Source organism: Pan troglodytes, chromosome 2 (genome assembly GCF_028858775.2).
Source record: "Pan troglodytes isolate AG18354 chromosome 2, NHGRI_mPanTro3-v2.0_pri, whole genome shotgun sequence".
Classification (NCBI taxonomy): Eukaryota; Metazoa; Chordata; class Mammalia; order Primates; family Hominidae; genus Pan; species Pan troglodytes.
In genome coordinates, this window is record NC_086015.1 from 128828512 (window position 1) to 128848800 (window position 20289).

At 39.0% G+C, this 20289-nt stretch overlaps 1 protein-coding gene across 2 annotated transcripts in view; it reads right to left on the bottom strand.

The window, feature by feature from the left end:
- The window catches only part of OSBPL11 (oxysterol binding protein like 11), a 69023-nt gene that overhangs the window by 19926 nt on the left and 28808 nt on the right, over nt 1-20289 (bottom strand). For both annotated transcript variants that reach the window (XM_009446343.5, XM_063807072.1), the window contains exons 7-10: nt 18829-19030; nt 15060-15205; nt 11736-11876; nt 3527-4025 (exon numbers count right to left, since the gene is read on the bottom strand). In XM_009446343.5, the coding sequence (XP_009444618.1) occupies nt 3527-4025; nt 11736-11876; nt 15060-15205; nt 18829-19030 (988 nt within the window). The remainder of the gene's footprint in view (nt 1-3526; nt 4026-11735; nt 11877-15059; nt 15206-18828; nt 19031-20289) is intronic.

Below are 20289 nucleotides of genomic sequence, written 5' to 3' on the forward strand. Positions count from 1 at the left end.
TGCTCGTTAAGCACTCAGTTCTCAATGTTCACAAATAAGGGCAAGTGTATGATAAATATTTTAATATAGTTAATTTTTAGGATAAGCAAATAGACAAAATGAGATTCTAAAGTAGCCTACACAAAGCAACATCAACTATTTTTTTTTTGTATTGCTCTTAATAGTCTTCACAAAGGGCAACAATAAATTAAGGTTTATTGAGCCATTTCCCAAAAAACATGGTTCTGGCTATATTTATACATAATAAGAGCTGTCAGATGACAGACAACATACTTGTATATATTTTAAGTCTTTTTTTTTTGAGATGGAGTTTCACTCTTGATGCCCAGGCTGGAGTGCAATGGCACAACCTCAGCTCACTGTAACTTCTGCCTCCCGGGTTCAAGCGATTCTCCTGCCTCAGTCTCCCAAGTAGTTGGGATTACAGGTGCCTGCTACTATGCCTGGCTACTTTCTTTGTATTTTTAGTAGAGACGGGGTTTCACCATGTTGGCCAGGCTGGTCTCGAACTCCTGACCTCAGCTAATCCACCCACCTCGGGCTCCCAAAGTGCTGGGATTACAGGCGTGAGTCACCACGCCCAGCCCCATTCCTGACTTTTACTTACTTTCTGTTGAGGATATCGATAACCATTAAATTTCCAATATATTCCATTAATATGTAGCAGCACAATAAAAAATTATTTACATACCTCCTTTATAATTAAAGCATGGTTAAGACATGAATGCTTTTCTCCATTTCTTTTTAAAAAATTTTACATTTGAGACAAGGTTCTCCTCTGTCATGCAGGCTGGAGTACAGTGGCACGATCATGGCTCACTGCTGTCTCAATTTCCTGAGCTCAAGTGATCCTGCCACCTCAGTCTCCCAAGTACCTGAGATTATAGAAGCAAGCCAACATGCCCAGTTAATTTTTTTTTTAATTTTTGGAGAGATAGGGTCTCATTATGTTGCCCAGTCTGGTCTCAAACTCCTGGGTTCAAGCTATCCTTCCACCTCGGCCCACCAAAGTGTTGAGATTACAGGTGTGAGCCACTGTGCTGGGCTTTTCTTCACTTCTTGAAGTACTTCCTTTCTTGCAGTGTGAGAGGCTACCATTTCCAGATTCTTACTGTTACATGAACTGATAAGATTAACTGTCCTTTGGGAGAGTGTCAAAGAATATGGTTCTAAATGTGTCTATTCCTTAACATTTATGACCTTAGACATGTCTCATCATCTCTAGACTTCAGTTTTTTTTCACTTATAAAATAAGCAAGTTGATCTATGAAGTGCTTAAGGCTAACGTTACGGAGCTTATAACGGAGGGTAGCAAACTTTTTTTTTAACTAATAAAATATGAATGATTTCAGCTGGGTGTAGTAGCTCACAACTGTAATCCCAGAACTTTGGGAAGCTGAGGTGGGTGGATCACTTGAGCTCACAAGTTTGAGACCAGCTTGGGCAACATGGCAAAAATCTCATCTTTACAAAAAATACAAAAATTGGTTGGGCATGGTGGCGCACGCCTGTAATCCCAACTACTGTGGAAGCTGGGGTGGGAGGATGGCCTGAGCCTGGGAGGCAGAGATTGCAGTGAGCCAAGATGGCCCCACTGCACTTCAACCTGGGCGACACAGCTAGACCGTGTCACACACACACACACACACACACACACACACACACACACACCAAACAAAAAAAAAAAGAGAGAGAGAGAGTACTTTCTAATGTTATAAAAGTTGTAATTAACTTGAAATATTATTTGGAAATTGGTAAGACATATTACAACAGAACTTAAAAATGGGGAAAACTGAAAAAGAGGATATTTTCTTCATAACGACTATAACACAATCTCAAAATATTAGATTGGCTTAATGATGCCATGCTTACACTGTAAGATGACATTCAGAGCAAAGTGTTCTTTGCATAAGAGTTTTCCTTTAACATAAAAGTGGTAGTTTTTTTTCTATCACTATATTTTCATTAACTCTTCAATAATTTCTGTGGAGATTTTTGTTTTTGTTTCATATTCTTGGTCAAAAAACACTGCATTTCCAAAAATAATTTTTTCATAATCTTCTGATGAAGTAGAATTAACTTTTATCAGTATATATTTTTAAATATTCTATGAATAGCACCTAAATATTCTATGAATAGCACCTCTGGCCTCCATCTCCTAAAGTGCTGAGATTACAGGCTAATGCCTGGAGGTGGAGGCCAAAGGATCACTTGAGCCCAGGAGTTCATGACCAGCCTGGGCAACATATTGAGACCCTGTCTCTAAAAATAAAAATTAAAAAAATTAGCCTAGCATGGTGGTGCATGCCTGTAGTCCTAGCTACTTGGGAGGCTGAGGCAGGAGGATGGCTTGAGCCGAGTAGGTGAAGGCTGCAGTTAGTTATGACCATGCCACTGCACTTCAGCCTGGGCAACAGAGCAAGACCCTGTTTGTGAAAAAAAAAAAAATTAAATTAAATTAAAAAAAAAGATTTACCTAGATTTTTTTGTGATTTTTATAATAATAAAAATTTGGGACCAACCTCAATGTCCAAATAAAGGGAAATGTTTAAATACAAGATGGAAAATCTATTTCATAGAATATTATGCAGTCATTAAAATATGTTTTATCAATGACATGATAAAATGAATATATTTAATTTAAAAAGCAGGACTCAAAACTATATATATTATTAATTCTAATTTTATAAGGCTAAAAGTATGAACATACACACACAGAAAAAGTATAAAATATTAAATTTATATATATATGGATGCAGGCATTACAGAAGCTTTTATTTTCTGCTTTGTACTTTTCTAGTTTTCCAAATATTTGATAAGAAATATTTAAAATCGCCAGGCACGGTGGCTCATGCCTGTAATCCCATCACTTTGGGAGGCTGAGGTGGGTGGATCATCAGAGGTCAGGAGTTTGAGACCAGCCTAACCAACATGGTGAAACCCCCCATCTCTACTAACAATATAAAAATTAGCTGGGTGTGGTGGCATGGTGGCAGGCGCCGTAATCCCAGCTACTCGTGAGTCTGAGGCAGGAGAATCGCTTGAACCTGGGAGGCGGACTTTGCAGTGAGCGGAGATAGCACCATTGCACTCCAGCCTGGACGACAGAGCGAGACTCCATCTCAAAAAAAAAGAAAAGAAAACAAACGAAAAGAAATATTTAAAATCAGAACAAAATAATTTAAAAAAAGAATTTACATTAGTTTATAGATATACTCCTCCCATCCCCCCAAGAAGCATTCTGGAACACTCTAGAAATTGGAGCGAAAAAGTAACATAATATTTTAAACTTAGAGTTAATATTTATCTGGGGTTCCTAAATTTAAGATTGTAGTTTGATATTAAAAATTATAAAACAGGCACTTGACCTTCACGTGCCTGCTTGGGTTTCTTCCAAGCGAACTTTCCTTTCTTTCCTGTTCTAAAGCCTTTTAAAGTAAACTTTCATTCCTGCTTGGAAAAAAAAAATACATATATATATGTGTGTATATATATATATATATAAAAAAATAATTTTTCTACTTACCTTCTCCAACCATTGTCACGCCTATTGACATGCCTAAGAACTTGCTCTTAGTCCAGACATGCGCATTTACACACATCTTCCTCTCTGTACATTCTGCATAAAATCCTGAGACTGGAGGATGATGAGAAACCTGCTCAGCAACAAATCTGACTGTGTAACAGTCTGATCCCACCTGGGTCAAAGACTCCCCCGATAAAGGAGCATGATTTGTGACTCCCTGGGTGGAAGAACTGCTAAAAACACTGGATGCTACCTCGCTTTTTGGCATCTTCCAGGAACAGTGAAATGTTTCTCCAATGATAGGATTGTATGGTTTTTTAGCAATGGCTCCCTTACGGCCTTCATGAAATGAGGTAAGGTAGTACTCAACAAAGCGAATCATTCTGTCCTCAGCTGTGGCTCCATTAGTGATGGCTATAAATAGGTCTGGATGAGACATAAAGTCTGCATACATTTCCAGCAAGGAACGCTTCTCTAGGATAAATGTAGGAAGCACCACCTAAAACAACAATCAATGAAAGAGGGGAAATTTAATCCACGTGTAGCATATCTGTAGACAACTATTCTCTCTCTGAAAACATTTCATTCTAGATGGGTATTAAAAACAAAGTCACAAAGAAAAAGTATTCAGTCACATTAAAAAATAAGCATTCTTGGCCAGGCGCAGTGGCTCATGCCTATAATCACAGCACTTTGGGAGGCCAAGTTGGGAGGATTGTTTCAGCACAGGAGTTCGAAACCAGCTGAGGCAACATAGTGGAACCGTGTCTCTACAAAAGATACAAAAATTAGCTGGGCATGGTGCCTTGTGCCTGTGGTCCCAGCTGCTCAGGAGGCTGAGGTGGGAGGATCACTTGAGCCTGGGAGGTCAAGGCTACAATGAGCCATGACTGCGCCACTGCACTTGTACCTGAGCAACAGAGTGAGACCCTGTCTTAACAACAACAACAAAAAAGCATTCTTAAAAGGACACTCAAATCTGCCCAAGACTAAACATAAATTCAAGAGAGTCAGAAGAAACTTCAAAAAAATCCTCAAACTTCTAGACTGGATAAAAGTATCACCAGGGAAATGGCATTATAACTCAAAGTAAATGTTAGCCATGCCTTTGCTCCTTTCCTATGTTAAAATTAAATTGTAGATGAATGACCAAGACATGAGAAAAGTCAATAAATGTCATTCCCTGAGAACAGACTAAAGAGATCACAGACCGAAGCAAAAACTGCAACATATATTTAATCTTAAGCACAAGAGAACTATTTCCAATAAGAGAACTTTTTATACTTAAAACCAGGTAAGTGTAAGAAAGATTAAATATTTTACTTAAAGCAGAGTTGGGAGAGGCACTGCAAAATGGTTTAAACGTCTGAGAAAGCAAAATCTGGCAATATTTTTCAAGAGCCCTAAGATGTTCTTACCCATTTAGCCTAGTACTTACATTCCAAGAATCTAGCCTTAGGAAATAAATAATTGAATGAAGGAAAAGCAATGTGAAAAAATAATTAGAACAACCTGCATTTTAAACTACAGTTCTAGCTAACTGAAGTAGGGAACTTTCATTTAATTGACTATTATAGTCATTTAAAAAGACAGTTTTGAAGATGATACAAATAATACAAAAGACAGTGGATGTTGCAGGTTCAGCTGGTGAATTGAACACATGCATCTTAATTTCACTTTCTGTCGAAATTCCACTGAAATTAAATTAACTTCATATAAAGACAAACCCAGAGATACCAGGAAAGTAGACAAAACACAACAAAATTTTGAGAGTTCCTAACTAGAAAGCTGAAACTTAGGCAGTAGGTTACAATATGCACAGATTCCTAAGAAGGCTCAGGAGCTGATCGCACTAGGTACCTCTGGATCTGGGGATTCACAGAAATGATAAAATAAAAATAACTGAGTAAAATCTGTATGGAAAGCAATTAGATGCCTAACTCAAACCCCCAACTCCACACTGTTAGTAACTACCCTCTTGGACCTCAAAGTCTAGAGGTTTAGCCTCTGGATAAACAAGGTGGTCTATTCTCTAGACTGGAGAATAGCAAGGAATTCTAAGAGAGTGGATACCAAGTGATACATAACAAGGGCATTTAATAACTCCATATAAACTAAACGTTAGCTATTAACACCCTCTCTCATGCAGCCTTCTTCTCCTTTTTAACTCCTTTTGGACTCACCAAGTATGAGATGAAAAAATTTTTCTTCTGGGAAATTTGACTAAACCTAGAAGAAAAACCTAATGATACTGACACCAAGTTTCCCAACAAATGGCCCATCCAGATTATGGGACAATGAAAAACACAGGCGCCACTTACGTGTTAAAGCTTAAAATCAGATTTTAGTTTCCCTAAACTTAATCGTGAGCAGAAGATCTGATTTCTGAGAAAACCTCTAACTAGGAATATAAAGAACAAAATAAAGAAACAGATTTGGAGGAAACAGAAACCTCAAAGGAGGGGAAAAAACAAAAATAAAAAATAATATCTTCAGAGAATTAAGAAGATATTATACACATACAAGAATGCTTTTTAAAAAAATCAGAAAATTTAAAAACATGACAATAATTAAAAGTCAAAAGAAGAGTTAAAAGATAAAAGGCGAGGAAATCTCCCATAACACAGAAGACAGACAAAGAGAGAAAAAGAAAAGTATGAGAGAAAAATAAAAGACCAGACCAGGAAGTTCAATGGCCATATAATAAGGATTTCAGAGAAAACAAACAAACAAACAAAAAAACAAACAAACAAAATAGAAGAAAGAAAAATCATTGTGATGGTTAATATTGAGTGTCAACTTGATTGGACTGAAGGATGCAAAGTACTGTTCTTGGGTGCGTCTGTGAGGGTGTTGCCAAAGGGGATTAACATTTGAGTCAGTGGATTGGGAGAGGCAGACCTACCCTCAATCTGTGTGGGCACCATCTAATCAGCTGCGAGGATAAAAGCTGGCAGGGGAACATGGAAGGACTAGACTTGCTGAGTCTTCTGGCCTACATCTTTCTCCCCTGCTGGATGCTTCCTGCCCTTGAACATCGGACTCCAAGTTCTTCGCTTTTGGACTCTTGGACCTTCAACCACAGACTGAAAGCTGCACTGCTGGCTTCCCTACTTTTGAGGTTTGGGGACTCGGACTGGATTCCCTGCTCCTCAGCTTGCAGATGGCCTATTATGAGACCTTACCTTGTGACTGTATGAGTCAATATTCCTTAATAAACTCCCCTTTATATATATATCTATCCTCTTATTTCTGTCCTTCTAGGAACCCTAATACAATCATCAAAGAAATAATTCAAGAAAATTTCAGAGAACTCAAAAACATGAGTTGTCACACTGAAAAGGCCCACCAAGTGCCCAGATACAATGGATAAAAGAAACCTACATCAATGTCACAATACCAAGACATGATAAAGAGAAGATTCTAAACAATTTTGGAGAGAAGAACATACAAAACAAGTCACAAACAAAAGATCAGGAATCAGAATGACTTCAGTCTTTTCATTAGAACCCTGCAGCACAGAGATATTATCTTTTTTTTTTTGAGATGGAGTCTCGCTCTGTCACCCAGGCTGGAGTGCAGTGGCGTCATCTCAGCTCACTGCAACCTCCACCTCCCAGGTTCAAGTGATTCCTGCGCCTCAGCCTCCTGAATGGCTGGGATTACAGGCATGTGCCACCATGCCTGGCTAATTTTTGTACTTTTAGTAGAGGGGATTTCGCCATGTTGGCCAGGCTGGTCTCGAACTCCTGGCCTCAAGTGATCTGCCTGCTTTGGCCTCCCAAAGTGCTGGGATTACAGGCGTGAGCCACTGCACCTGGCCACAAGTAACAAATTCTATCTAAACCAGCAATGAAACATGAGGGCAACACAGACATTTCAGACACACATTTTCACATTTGCTTCTTACAAATCTTTCTGAGAAATTAATGGAGGATATATTCCAACAAAATGAGAGGCAACCAAGAAAGAAGAAACGGATACAGTAAATGGATTAGCCAAAGAGAATGCTAAAGGAAATACTGGTCCAGATTAGAGTGATGTGACTCAAGAGACAGACGTACTGAAGACTGTCATCCACATGCTTCATGCTGCCCTTGTATCATCTTTTCAAACCTCAGGATAAAATAGCCTAGTGAAACTGATTCCAAGTGTATCTGTATTTGGCTTGTGTTGACTATCTGCTGGTGAAGTTCTTAGTCTCCTCTCCATGTTCTGCTGTCTGGATTGGCTGAAGATGCTCATTTCCCCGAAAGAAGCCTTCTGACTTCAATCTATTCCTCAGAGTTGGAGGTAGGTCACAGTTTGCTTTGAAACTGAAAATACTGAGCAGCTCACTCCCCCAGCCCACATTCCTCCTGTAGCTGACTCACACCAAATGCTCTGGGATGTATATTTTACAGGACTCACAACTTTGCCTTATAATTTCACAAGAAAGGGCTCTTCTAAACTTTCTCAATAACTTATAAGAAGCTAAAGCCAGAGACTCAAATGTTTAACTTGTCTTTTTCTGGGAGCTGCTTTCTACAAATGGCAACACAGTCCTTTCCTTATGCTAAGCTTATGTTAGCTATTCATTTTTTCCTAAACATCATTATGGAGTACAAAAAAGCAGTAAAACTATAGCAAAAAGTAGAGGGATAATTAACACACAAGTCAAGTAAATTGTTTTATGGAGGAAAAAGTAGAGGACTATAAATTAGAGGGGAACTCAGAGATTCCAAGTTCAGGCAGTGTTCTACAACTTAATGTCAGAGGTAGATACATGGGTATTCATTTTATCTTTTTTCTTTGAATGTTTATATGTATACCATTCAGTCTTCTGTGTGTTTAACACATTTCATACATACAAAAATTAACTGAAAAAAGGAAGTAAAACAAAATTCCATATAAACTATGACAATGTGAAGAAAGATAAAAGTGAGAGCTCTGTTATGTTAGGGTAGTAAAATGATAGATTTTCTTTAGTTTTCTAAAATTTTATGTTTATATAATTTCATAATATTATTTAAAAAGAAACAAAATGAACAGTAGGAAAATGCATACTACTTATTCACAACATGAAGGCTAGGACCATGGTTATCTTATTTGTTCCTGTCCCAAGACCTAGCACAGTGTCTGGAATATAACAGGGGCCCAGTAAATATTTGTTAATTAAGTGTTATTGTTAGATAAGAGGTAGCTGTGACTGCAGTTTAGTCACCAGGCTCTTTATTTTTATTTATTTGTTTATTTTTTTTGAGACAGAATCTAGCTCTGTCGCCCAGGCTAGAGTGCAGTGGCGCAACCTCAGCTTACTGTAACCTCTGCCTCCTGGGTTCAAGCGGTTCTCCTGCCTCAACCTCCCGAGCAGCTGAGATTACAGGTGTGCACCACCATGCTCGGCTAATTTGTTTTTAGTAGAGACGGGGTTTCACCATGTTGGCCAGGCTGGTCTCCAACTCCTGACTTCAAGTGATCCACCCGCCTCAGCTTCCCAAAGTGTTGGAATTATAGCTGTGAGCCATGGCACCCAGCCACCAGGCTCTTTAATATTGCCTGAAAAGTATCATTCCATTAAATGTTGTATAGATGTTCTTAATTTGTGGTTGGTTAATGTTAATGTAATATATGTGTAACACATACAACTTTCTTTTTTTTTTTTTTTTGAGACAGGGTCTCACTCCGTTGACCAGGCTGGCAGTGGCACAATCTTGGCTCACTGCAACCTCCACTTCCCAGGTTCAAGCAATTCTTGTATCTCAGCCACATGGTAGCTGGGACTGCAGTCGTGCACCACCATGCCCAGCTAATTTTTGTAATTTTTGGTACAGACACGGTTTCGCCATGTTGGCTAGGCTGGTCTCGAACTCTTGGGCTCATGTAATCCACCTGCCTTGGCCTCCTAAAGTGCTGAGATTACAGGCATGAGCCACCACACCCAGCCACATACAACTTTTTAATCAACAAGGTACAAATGTAGAGAAAGTATAGTATATGCACTTATTCATGCCATGAGAGAACTTCTACCATGTGGATTACTATCACAGCACACTTTTTTCAAATGCTCTTATGCCTCATAAACCTCAATGCTGCTCTTGTGCCTTATAAATGCAAATCTACTCAGGGACTGCAAACACCATGCTAACTAATACCAAACAACCTCTTCAGAAGACTATTCATTTTTAACCGATTTCACAACTATGAGGTCTTTTCTGAACCATTAATATGAAAATATTTCTAGAACAGAAATGATTCCCAGTTGAAATACTGAAGCTATATAAATAATGAAAGCTTCATGGGTTTCTTTATTAATTCCTACAATGTCTGCTTCTTATGCTTTCTATTTAAGTTATATTTTCAGATGAACAGTTCGTTGGAAACAATGTTTTAAATCTACCTTCAATGGCATCAAAAAAATCTCCAATTGACATCTACCTCCTAAAGTCAATTTTGAAATTCCATACTAATGTAAAATTGTTTCATCAGTAATTCAAAGTAAATAATCCTACAGTAATAAATATTTGACATATATAGGTTTTGAACTTGATTGGCTTTTTAAATTAATGTCATGGATTAATTGTTAAGACAAATTAAGGCACACTAGTTAAACTGGGAACAGAGAAAACTGGCCTAAAATTAAAAACTACAGATTAGTGCTTCTCAAACTTTAATGTATATATGAATCATCAGGGATCTTATTAAAATGCAGATTCTGGTCCACTAAGTCTGGGACTGGGGCCTGAGATTCTGCATTCCTAACAAGTTTCCAGGTGATGGTGATGCTACTGGTCTTCAGATCACACTTAAAGAAGCAAAGCTTTTGGCCAGGAATCTGCAAACTGTAGTCTTTGGGTTAAATCTGGCCTCCTGTTTTAGTAAATGAAGTTTTGTTGGAATACAGCCATGCCCCATCCAGTATATTGTCTATGGCTGCTTTTATACTACAAAGGCAGAGTTGAATAGCTACAACAGAGACCTATGTCCACATAGCTGCAAATATTTACTATCTGGCCCTTTACAGAAAAAGTCTGCAGACTCCTGTGATAGATAATACCCCAAATGTATGATCTGCATGTGGGAAGTAAGTGGAAGTGTCAATGCCTTTCATAGTTCTGTAGGATTACATAATTTTCTCTACATTTTCCAGTATAGTATACCAATAGACTCTTTAATTTTGTTCTGAAACTCAAAGACAATTGGTATTACTTGCCAGACAACTTCCTGCTGCACAAGAAAGCCAGAAAGCCTTTTTTTTTAGTGATGGAGTCTCGTTCTGTTGCCCAGACTGGAGCGCAGTGGCACAATCTCAGCTCACTGCAACCTCCACCACCCAGGATCAAGTGATCCTCCCACCTCAGCTTCCCAAGTAGCTGGACTACAGGCCACCATGCCCGGCTAATTTTTGTATTTTTAGTAGAGACGGGGTTTCACCACATTGGCCAGACTGGTCCCAAACTCCTGACCTCAAGTGATCCGCCCACCTCAGCCATCTCCTGAGATAGGGTTTTGCCACGTTGGCCAGGCTGGTCTTGAACTCCTGACCTAAAGTGATCTGCCCACCTCAGCCTCCTGAGTTGGGGTTTCACCACGTTGGTCTTGAACTTCTGACCTCAATTGATCCACCTGTCTCAGCCTCCTGAGACGGGTTTCACCTCGGTCTCCCGAGGAGAGTGGATCATTTGAGATCAGGAGTTCAAGGCCAGCTTGATTACAGGCATGAGCCACTGTGCCTGGCCAAGAAAGCCATTTTTTATGAAAATAAAAAATACTGATCAGGAGACTAAAAAAAAAATCATAAAAAATAAAAATCACAAAAAATAAAAAGACCGGCCAGGTGCAATGGCTCACGCCTGTAATCCCAGCTCTTTGGGAGGCCGAGGTGGGAGGATCACGAGGTCAGGAGCTTGAGACCCACCTGGCCAACATGGTGAAACCCCATCTCTACCAAAAATACAAAAAATTAGCTGGGCTTGGTGGTGGGCGCCTGTAATCCCAGCTACCCAGGAGGCTGAGGCAAGAGAATCGCCTGAACCCAGGAAGTGGAGGTTGCAGTGAGCCGAGATCACACTATTGCACTCCAGCCTGGGCAACAAGAGCAAAACTCCGCCTCAAAAAAAATTAAAATTAAAATTTAAAAAGTAAATAAATAAAAAGTCCTGACATAAACATGAACAATTACTGGTACAGCCCTTAACAATCTCCATAGCCAGCTTATGCCATTACTTACTCTCGTTAAATCCATGCCCAGCTTAAGCTGTGACAAGAGATGTAGGATGACACTACGTTGTTCTTCTACAGCTCCCAGGTCATCCTCTTTGTGGTCACATGTATCCTCTATCTCATCATCTGCATTTATTTCTTCAGGCTCCTTGATGGAAAACAAAGCAAAAGTCTAGTATTTTAACTACCTATTCATATCCATTGAGAACAAAACAATAAATATCAGACTTGAAGACATTTGTATTTGACCTAAGTGAATCTGAGTATGGGCAAAAATCTTTCAGAAATACAACTATTTGTCCATGGTATAAATTTCCTTCAGAGAGCCCCATTATTGCTGATGTTGAACATATTGCAGTTTTGCCATATATATCACATAAGAACTATTTTTCTTTTTTGGGGGGAAAATAGAATTTTTCAAAAAGAGTGAAGAATGTCTCCTCCAGCCTCCAGAGTCGCTGGGATTACAGGCATGCACCACTGCATCCAGCTCATTTTTGTATTTTTAGTATAGTTGGAGTTTCACCATGTTGGCCAGGCTGGTCTCAAGCTCCTGACCTCGAGCAATCCACCCGCCTTGGCCTCTCAAAGTGCTGGGATTACAGGTGCCCACCACCATGCCCAGTCCCTTAATTGCTTTTTTCTTTTTGAAACAGGGTCTTGCTCTGTTGCCTGGGCTGGAGTGCAGTGGTGTTAGCTCACTACAACCTCCACCTCCTGGGTTCAAGCGATTCTCCTGCCTCACCCTCCCAAGTAGCTGGGACTACAGGCATACACCACCACACCTGGCTAATTTTTGTGTTTTTAGTAGAGATGAGGTTTAGCCATGTTGGCCAGGCTGGTCTCAAATTCCTGACCTCAAGTGATCCACTTGCCTTGGCCTCCCAAAGTGCTGGGATTATAGGCATGAGCCACCACACCCGGCCCCTTGTTTTTTATACACATTTATAATCACATAACCTCCTCTCTTGTAAAATTTACATGTTTATAATTATACTAAACCTTTTTTCTTAAAAGACTCTTTCTTCCTAATTTTCCTTTGTGAATGACAATACAATTTTATCTAACCACTGAGAGTCAAAAACTTGGGACTTGACTTGATCCAAACCTATATCCAGTTAGTCACAAATCCAATTGATTTTTCATTTGAAATGCACATAATCTATTCATTTGCCTTCATGTCTACTTCCATATCCTTCTATTCACATTTTATTCCAAGTCGTATCATGTACCAATCTTCTTAAACATAGTACATTCTTACCCATGATCATGACGCTATTGTCATTAAGACTAAACCCTTCTGCATTATTTTTATGTTATTTGGAGGCACAATTTACACTGCATTCTATGGAGCAGTGCTCCTGGAAGCTTCATTCCACAGAGTACAACATGAATAGTGCCATTCAGAGTTGTAAAATCCAAAAATACTGTGATCACTTCCCATAAGCCAGATGTTCTACTAAATTCATTTTATCCTCATAAGGATCTTACAAGGTAGTATTATCCCTACCTTACCGATGAGGAAGTTGAAGCTAAGAGTGGTTAATTAATTGGTTCACATGTCAGTGAATGGCATAGCCCGGGTTCAAAATTACCAGGCAAGCTTTCTCTTCAATAAACACACATGCCTTAGGATCCTTGCTAGTGTTAGTCCTTCATCTTGAGATTCCCATTCTCTTCCTCCTCCCTTCAAATCCTGTCTCCTTGCAAAGCCCAATTCCAATCCCACTTTCTCCCCAAAGCATTTCTCATGTACCCGACTCAATATGTCTTCTTCCTTTCTCTGAATGCCCCTATCCCAATAGCCTACATGGTATCAATTAAGAAAAAATATATTGCTTTATATTATCATCTCATCATTTTAGTGTATATGTTGTGACTCCAAGCAGATTATAAGTCTCTTCAGTGAAAAACCTGTATCTTCTAATTTTTGCTTCTCCTCTAATTCTTAGCATTGTACTTGCCATATACTAAGCTTAATAAATACTTACTAACTGCTGTTTCTACAAATAAGCCAGTCAAACAGCTACACAGAAATAAGCATTTTATACATTATTGTTTTTTCTTCTCCCCTGCCAACCCTTGCCTGCAATGCCTGTCTTATCAAGCCAAAACTTTTGCCAACTTTGGAAGTCCCTGTGCCATATATTTCTTTAAAGAAGTAATTTACGAATATATAAAGTACCATAAACTATGCATTACTCTTGACTCAGTAATGCTACTTGGTAATATAACTTAAAGAGATAACCTAAGAAAAAAAATAGGAGAAGGCCGGGTGCGGTAGCTCACACCTGTAATCCCAGCATTTTGGGAGGCTGAGGTGGGTAGATCACCTGAGGTCCAGAGTTCGAGGCCAGCCTGACCAACATGGAGAAACCCCATCTCTACTAAAAATACAAAATTAGCTGGGCATGGTGGCGCATGCCTGTAATCCCAGCTACTAGGGAGGTTGAGGCAGGAGAATCACTGGAACCCCGGAGGCGGAGGTTGCGGTGAGCTGAGATTGCGCCATTGCACTCCAGCCTGGGCAATAAGAGCGAAACTCCATCTCAAAAAAAAAAAAAAAAAAGGAGAAAAAGTTGGAAACAAGATAATAAACTGTTATTTATAATTTAAAAAAAAACCCTCCAAACAATCTAGATATTCAACAATAGGGACATTAACTCAATAGACTATTTCAACCTTTAATTATACAGACCAGTACAACATAGGAAAATGCTTATCAAGTAAAAATAGCTTAAAATAACAGATGTGAACACAAAAGGCAAAAATATCAATATGATTTGTTACAGTGGTAGATTATGAATAGAATAAAACACTCTTCAGCTTCTAAGAAATGTGAAATCAATAATAGTTTATAAAAATATAAACCCTAAGATTATGTGCTATTTTAAGTAGGGTAATACTTGAAACAACTGGCTTGGTAAAGTGCTTACTATGAAAAAGACTCAACTTTTAAGATTATAAACTTAATAATAAATAATGTTAAGATAATAGGTTAAGAAACATAAGAGACAAACATTGTGCAAATCTCATTAGATAAGTTATTTTCTAGAAAAAGAAAAACATAAATTTCAATTTTTAAAATATATTTTTATCAAGCAAAAGTAAACTAAAAGTTAAAAGGGCATATAATTTAACCTGGAAAATTCAACAAATTTAATATAAGAGACCTCTTCAAAAACAATGCAGTTTAAAATGTTTTAGAATCTTCAAGAGTGTTGCTCAGGTGTTAAGTTGATGTGCATGAGCTGACAATGAAAAGAAAACTGACCCTTTTTCAGTGATACCTAATTTTTCACATCAAAATCATATTTTTATATTACCTTACCCTCGCTAATAGTCCAGATTCTGCAACAGGCTGCTCTTCTGGGACTGCCACCGGCTTACTCTGATCAGTTGCAAAGGGCTGGTCAGCTCCATTTTTATAGTGGTTTGATAAAGATATCTTTGGTTCTAACCACTCGATTGTCGTTCCTGATGGAGTAAGAGAAAACTTTCGCTGAAACTTGCTCATAATCTAGAAAGTTCGGCAGATGTGGATTTTAACAATTTTGTTTTGAGCCTACAAGCCTAAAAGCAATTAAACCTGTTAAGAGACCCTGCAAGACAGCCACTTATATCTCATTAGCATGAGCACCATGATTGGGTATTTTACAACAGAGCAACTTGCAACTTGATATCAGATACTATTTAAAAGAAATCAACCCTGAATAGGACTGAATTTACTTCTTGGACAAGTCTGTGAATCACGAAGTATATTCCCAACCTAACAGCTGATTTGCTGTCTTTGTCCCTCTACTGATTAAAAAATATGCAATTAGGCTTTAGAGAGGCACAGCTACAGGAGGAGTCTGGGACTGTGAAACAATAAGATTTGTTTCAATTTGGGATCGAGTCTTACTCTCAGCAACAATTGTCTAACCAATCAAAATAATCCCCCGGATCTAATTTAAGAATTGCAAATACATGTCCTTTTTCGAAATCATTTTTAAAAAGCCCCATACAACTTAAACTGAAAGACTCTTCTACTGAATAAATAATAACTGACCCAGTGAAGACAGTGGTCACATTTGGAGACCTGTCATCTTCTCGGTTAATGATTCAAATGTCTCTTGTTACCCTCGACTAGTTTAACAAAGTGGATTCTATGCCTAATCAATAATGGAAAATGTTCCATTTGATTTCAGTGGCTGATCTAGGTTTCACAGAAGCTTGGTTATAGAGTGCTATAATAAGGGACGCTCAGACTACTACAGCAGAAATGTAGGAGTAGGAAATGTATTATCCTTTTTTTTTTTTTTTTGAGACAGAGTCTTGCTCTATTGCCCATGCTGGAGTGCAGTGGTGCAATCTCAGCTCACTGCAACCTCCACCTCCCAGGTTCAAGTGATTATCCTGCCTCAGCCTCCCAGGTAGCTGGGACTACAGGTGCTCACCACCATGCCTGGCTAATTTTTGTATTTTTGGTAGAGACGGAGTTTCACCATGTTGGCCAGGCTGGTCTTGAACTCCTGACCTCAGGTGATCTGCCTGACTCGGCATCCCAAAGTGCTGGGATTACAGGCGTGAGCCACCATGCCCGGCCACAAATGAAATTTAGTATTTAATTAATCAAGTATTTATTGAGCATCTAATATCTAGCGCTGTGTTACTTGACATACTTTTAAAAAATTAAGTAAGCCTGGGCAACACAGACAGACTCCATCTCTACAAAAACTAAAAGGAATTAGCCAGCCATGGTGGCATGTGCCTATAGTCCTAGCTACTTGGGGGGCTAAAGCAGGAGAATAGCATGAGCCTGGAAGGTTGAGCTGCAGTGAGCCATGATGGTGCCACTGCACTCCCGCCTGGGCAACAGAGTGAGAAAAAATATAAAATAAAAAATATATAATATATTGTCTTAAAAATAAGCAAATAATTAAGTAGTATAAACTGGAAACAAACTGTTTCATTTGACTGAGAATTATGATTACCAACACTAGAATTAACCCAAATTTCATAGCTAAGCCTAACTCATCCAATGTTCAACACAGGGATATAGTTAAGTAAACCAAAATACATTTGTCTCCTCAAAGGAATATAAATACTAAGCAAATTTATAAATAGCATATGATTGGAAAACATTTTTGATATAAAGTGAAAAAAGATACAAACATATATTTTCCAATAACAACAGGGCAAAAGAAACAAAAACTAAGAAGAAAAAAGAGAAAACCTGGGATGGGGAGTATACTAATATATCAACAGTGGTGGTTTCTGGTTGGTAGGACAATGCATATTTTTTGTTTCTTCTTTTGACTCTACAGTATTTTCTATAATGAGTATGTTGCTTTGTAAGAAGAGAAAATTTATATTGAACTACTTACAATTCCTACAAGTCATGAATTCACGTTCACAACTCACAATTTAGACTCTTCTATCACTTTGGAATGCCCTTTCCTCTACCTCTCACTCCTAAACTATGAATGCCCTTTCCTCTACCTCTCACTCCTAAACTATGAATGCCCTTTCCTCTACCTCTCACTCCTAAACTAATCAGTCTTTGCAGCTTCTCTGTGCCTTTCTCAGAACTCTTTCTACCAGTCATTCAGCTACTCTCCCACAGTTTGTTCCTTTTGGTAGCAGCACCCTATGCATTATCTTTTTTTTTCCTTCAGCCATTCAGCTATTCTCCCACAGTTTGTTCCTTTTGGTAGTAGCACCCTACACGTTATTATTATTATTTTTGAGATGGAGTCTCACTCTTGTCACCCAGGCTGGAGCGCAGTGGCACGATCTGGGCTCACTGCACCCTCTGCCTCCTGGGTTCAAGCGATTCTCCTGCCTCAGCTTCCTGAGTAGCTGGGATTACAGGTGCCTGCCACCACGCCCAGCTAATTTTTGTACTTTTAGTAGAGATGGGGTTTCACCATGTTGGCCAGGCTGGTCTCGAACTCCTGACCTTAGGTGATTCGCCTGCCTCAGCTGCCCAAAGTGCTGAGCTTACAGGTGTGAGCCACCGTGCCTGGCCCCTACACATTATTTTATACTTACTATTTACATATTTCTTCCCTAAGTGGACTATGAATTTTTTAAGAGGAACATACATAACTGATTGGCCTCTCTCAATAGTGCCCTAACCTGCAACTACAATTGCCACTAAAAACAGTTTGTTGGCCGGAATTGTTGAATTTAGGCACACATGAGGATGAGGTCCATCCTATATCCATTTGAGTAAGGGAAACTGTCTCCTGAGCAGAGACTCTACCTTTCTAAAATACCTTTCTTTTATGAGTAAGGTGAATTAGTTAAATAACAGAACAAAGAGATGTAAGGTATTAAGTTACTATCACCACTAGCATTATTAAGTTATTGCTCATACAATGTGATGAGCATCTTATTTATAGAAAGACTCATTTTTTGTAGTCCCGTGCAATAACATTTCCCTAGCACAATTAATTTCAACAAATAGGTGTTCTCAAATAGTGGACATATATATATGTGTATATATATATATATATATATATATTTTTTAATGGGGTCTCATTCTGTCACCCAGGCTGGAGTGCAGTGGTGGGATCATAGCTTACTGCAGCCTTGGACTCCTGGGCTCGGGATCCTCCTGCCTCAGCCTCCCAAGTAGCTGAGATTACAGGCATGAGCCACCTCGCCTAGCTACAGATTATTTTTCAAACTGAAAAGTGACTGATAGACTTTTATATACTTGAAAATAATGACAGTGGACTAAGCCAAAACTCAAAAAATAATGCCAAGGTTTCTACTTTGGTCAACCGGATGAACAGATGGATAGTGATGCCACTAATTTTAACATAAATATAGGAGATGCACATTTTGAGTTCAGTTTTTGACATGTTGAGCTTGAGGTCTCTTCAGGAATGTTCAGTGATATTAGACATTAGTCCTAAAATCATTTTAGATTCAAAAAAAGGACACAATCATTAAGAATTTGTATAACATCAGCATGATAATTAAAAACCAACAGGCTCTGGTTTTCTTCTCCTTTTTTTAAGATTTTCTGAAATTAGAATTACAACAAATACAGTCCTTTCCACGTGTTGGCCTTCATTGTGAAGCCCTACCTTTAATCGACAACTTACCTGAAGGCAATGAGCCCTTCTGATGTGATGCGTGCTGTAACTGGAGAATATGAAAGCAGTCATTTAAGCAGTTCATAGTTGCCATGGAAGTAGCTTTGAGCATTAAGAGATCCTGGTCCAAGGAACTAAGATGGCCAGAAGTAGGAAGGCATTCAATTCGTCTAATTAAGTCTCTTTGTTGTCCTTCAGCATGAGACATCATCTAAGGAAAAAACAGTTCTGTGGGTCCTACTCATGATTTCTGTAAAACATGTATACATACAGTTGCCATTTTAATTATCAGATTCAGCTTCTGAGCCATTTTTAAAGACCTACTAGGCTAGGCATGGTGGCTCACACCTATAATCCCGGCATTTTGGGAGGCTGAGGTGGGAAGATAACTTGAGCCCAGGAGTTCAAGACCAGCCTAGGCAACATAGCAAGACCCCAACTCTACACAAAATTTTAAAAATTAGTCAGGCATGGTGGCACATGCCTGTAGTCCCAGCTACTTGGGAGGCTCAAGTGTGAGGATCACTTGAGCCCAGGAGGTTGAGGCTGCAGTGAGCCATGATCACACCACTGAACTGCAGCCTGGGCAAAAGAGTAAAACCCCGTCTAAAAAAAAAAAAAAAAAGACATATTAGGCCATATTAGGCTTTTTAAAAGTTCGTTTGGCTATTTTCATTTAATGAACATTTAATGGTGCTTATCAATTGGGCAAAAGATTGTTATCTAAGGCAGCTGCAATTTTTCTTTGGAAGCAACAAAACTTAAAAGACCTGGCACTTTTTATTAAGAGTAATCGCAGCACTTTGGGAGGCCGAGGCAGGCAGATCACGAGGTCAGGAGATCGAGACCATCCCGGCTAACACAGTGAAACCCTGTCTCTACTAAAAATACAAAAAATTAGCCAGGCATGGTGGCAGGCGCTTGTAGTCTCACCTACTTGGGAGGCTGAGGCAGAAGAATGGCGTGAACCTGGGAGACGGAGCTTGCAGTGAGCCGAGATCGCGCCACTGCATTCCAGCCTGGGCGACAGAGCGAGACTCCGTCTCAAAAAAAAAAAAAAAAAAAAAAAGGGAATATTAAGCCATCAAGTTATCAGAAAGATTCTAGAAGATCCTTAACAGGAAAATCAAATACTTCATTCCAAAGTTAAATTAAGTTCCAGTCTGGGCTCTCAACCACTTACTTCTTATACCTTTGGTCAGGCTCAATTTGAACCTACTATGAGTGCATAATGGCTTTCCTGCTTCCTCTTTCCTAACCAAACTTTCTGGTCCTGTTATGTTGCTTTTGGACCAAGTACTGGATGCAAGCTTTTCAGTTTAAAAGATTTTAATACACTCTGCTTTTATTAGGAGCATTGTCCAGCTTTCCTAACAGAACCAATGGAGTAACAATGATTGATGAGCAAGCCAATTTTTTAGAGGAAAAGTGAATTTATGATGCTTAATGACTTTCAGGTGTGAGCAGAAG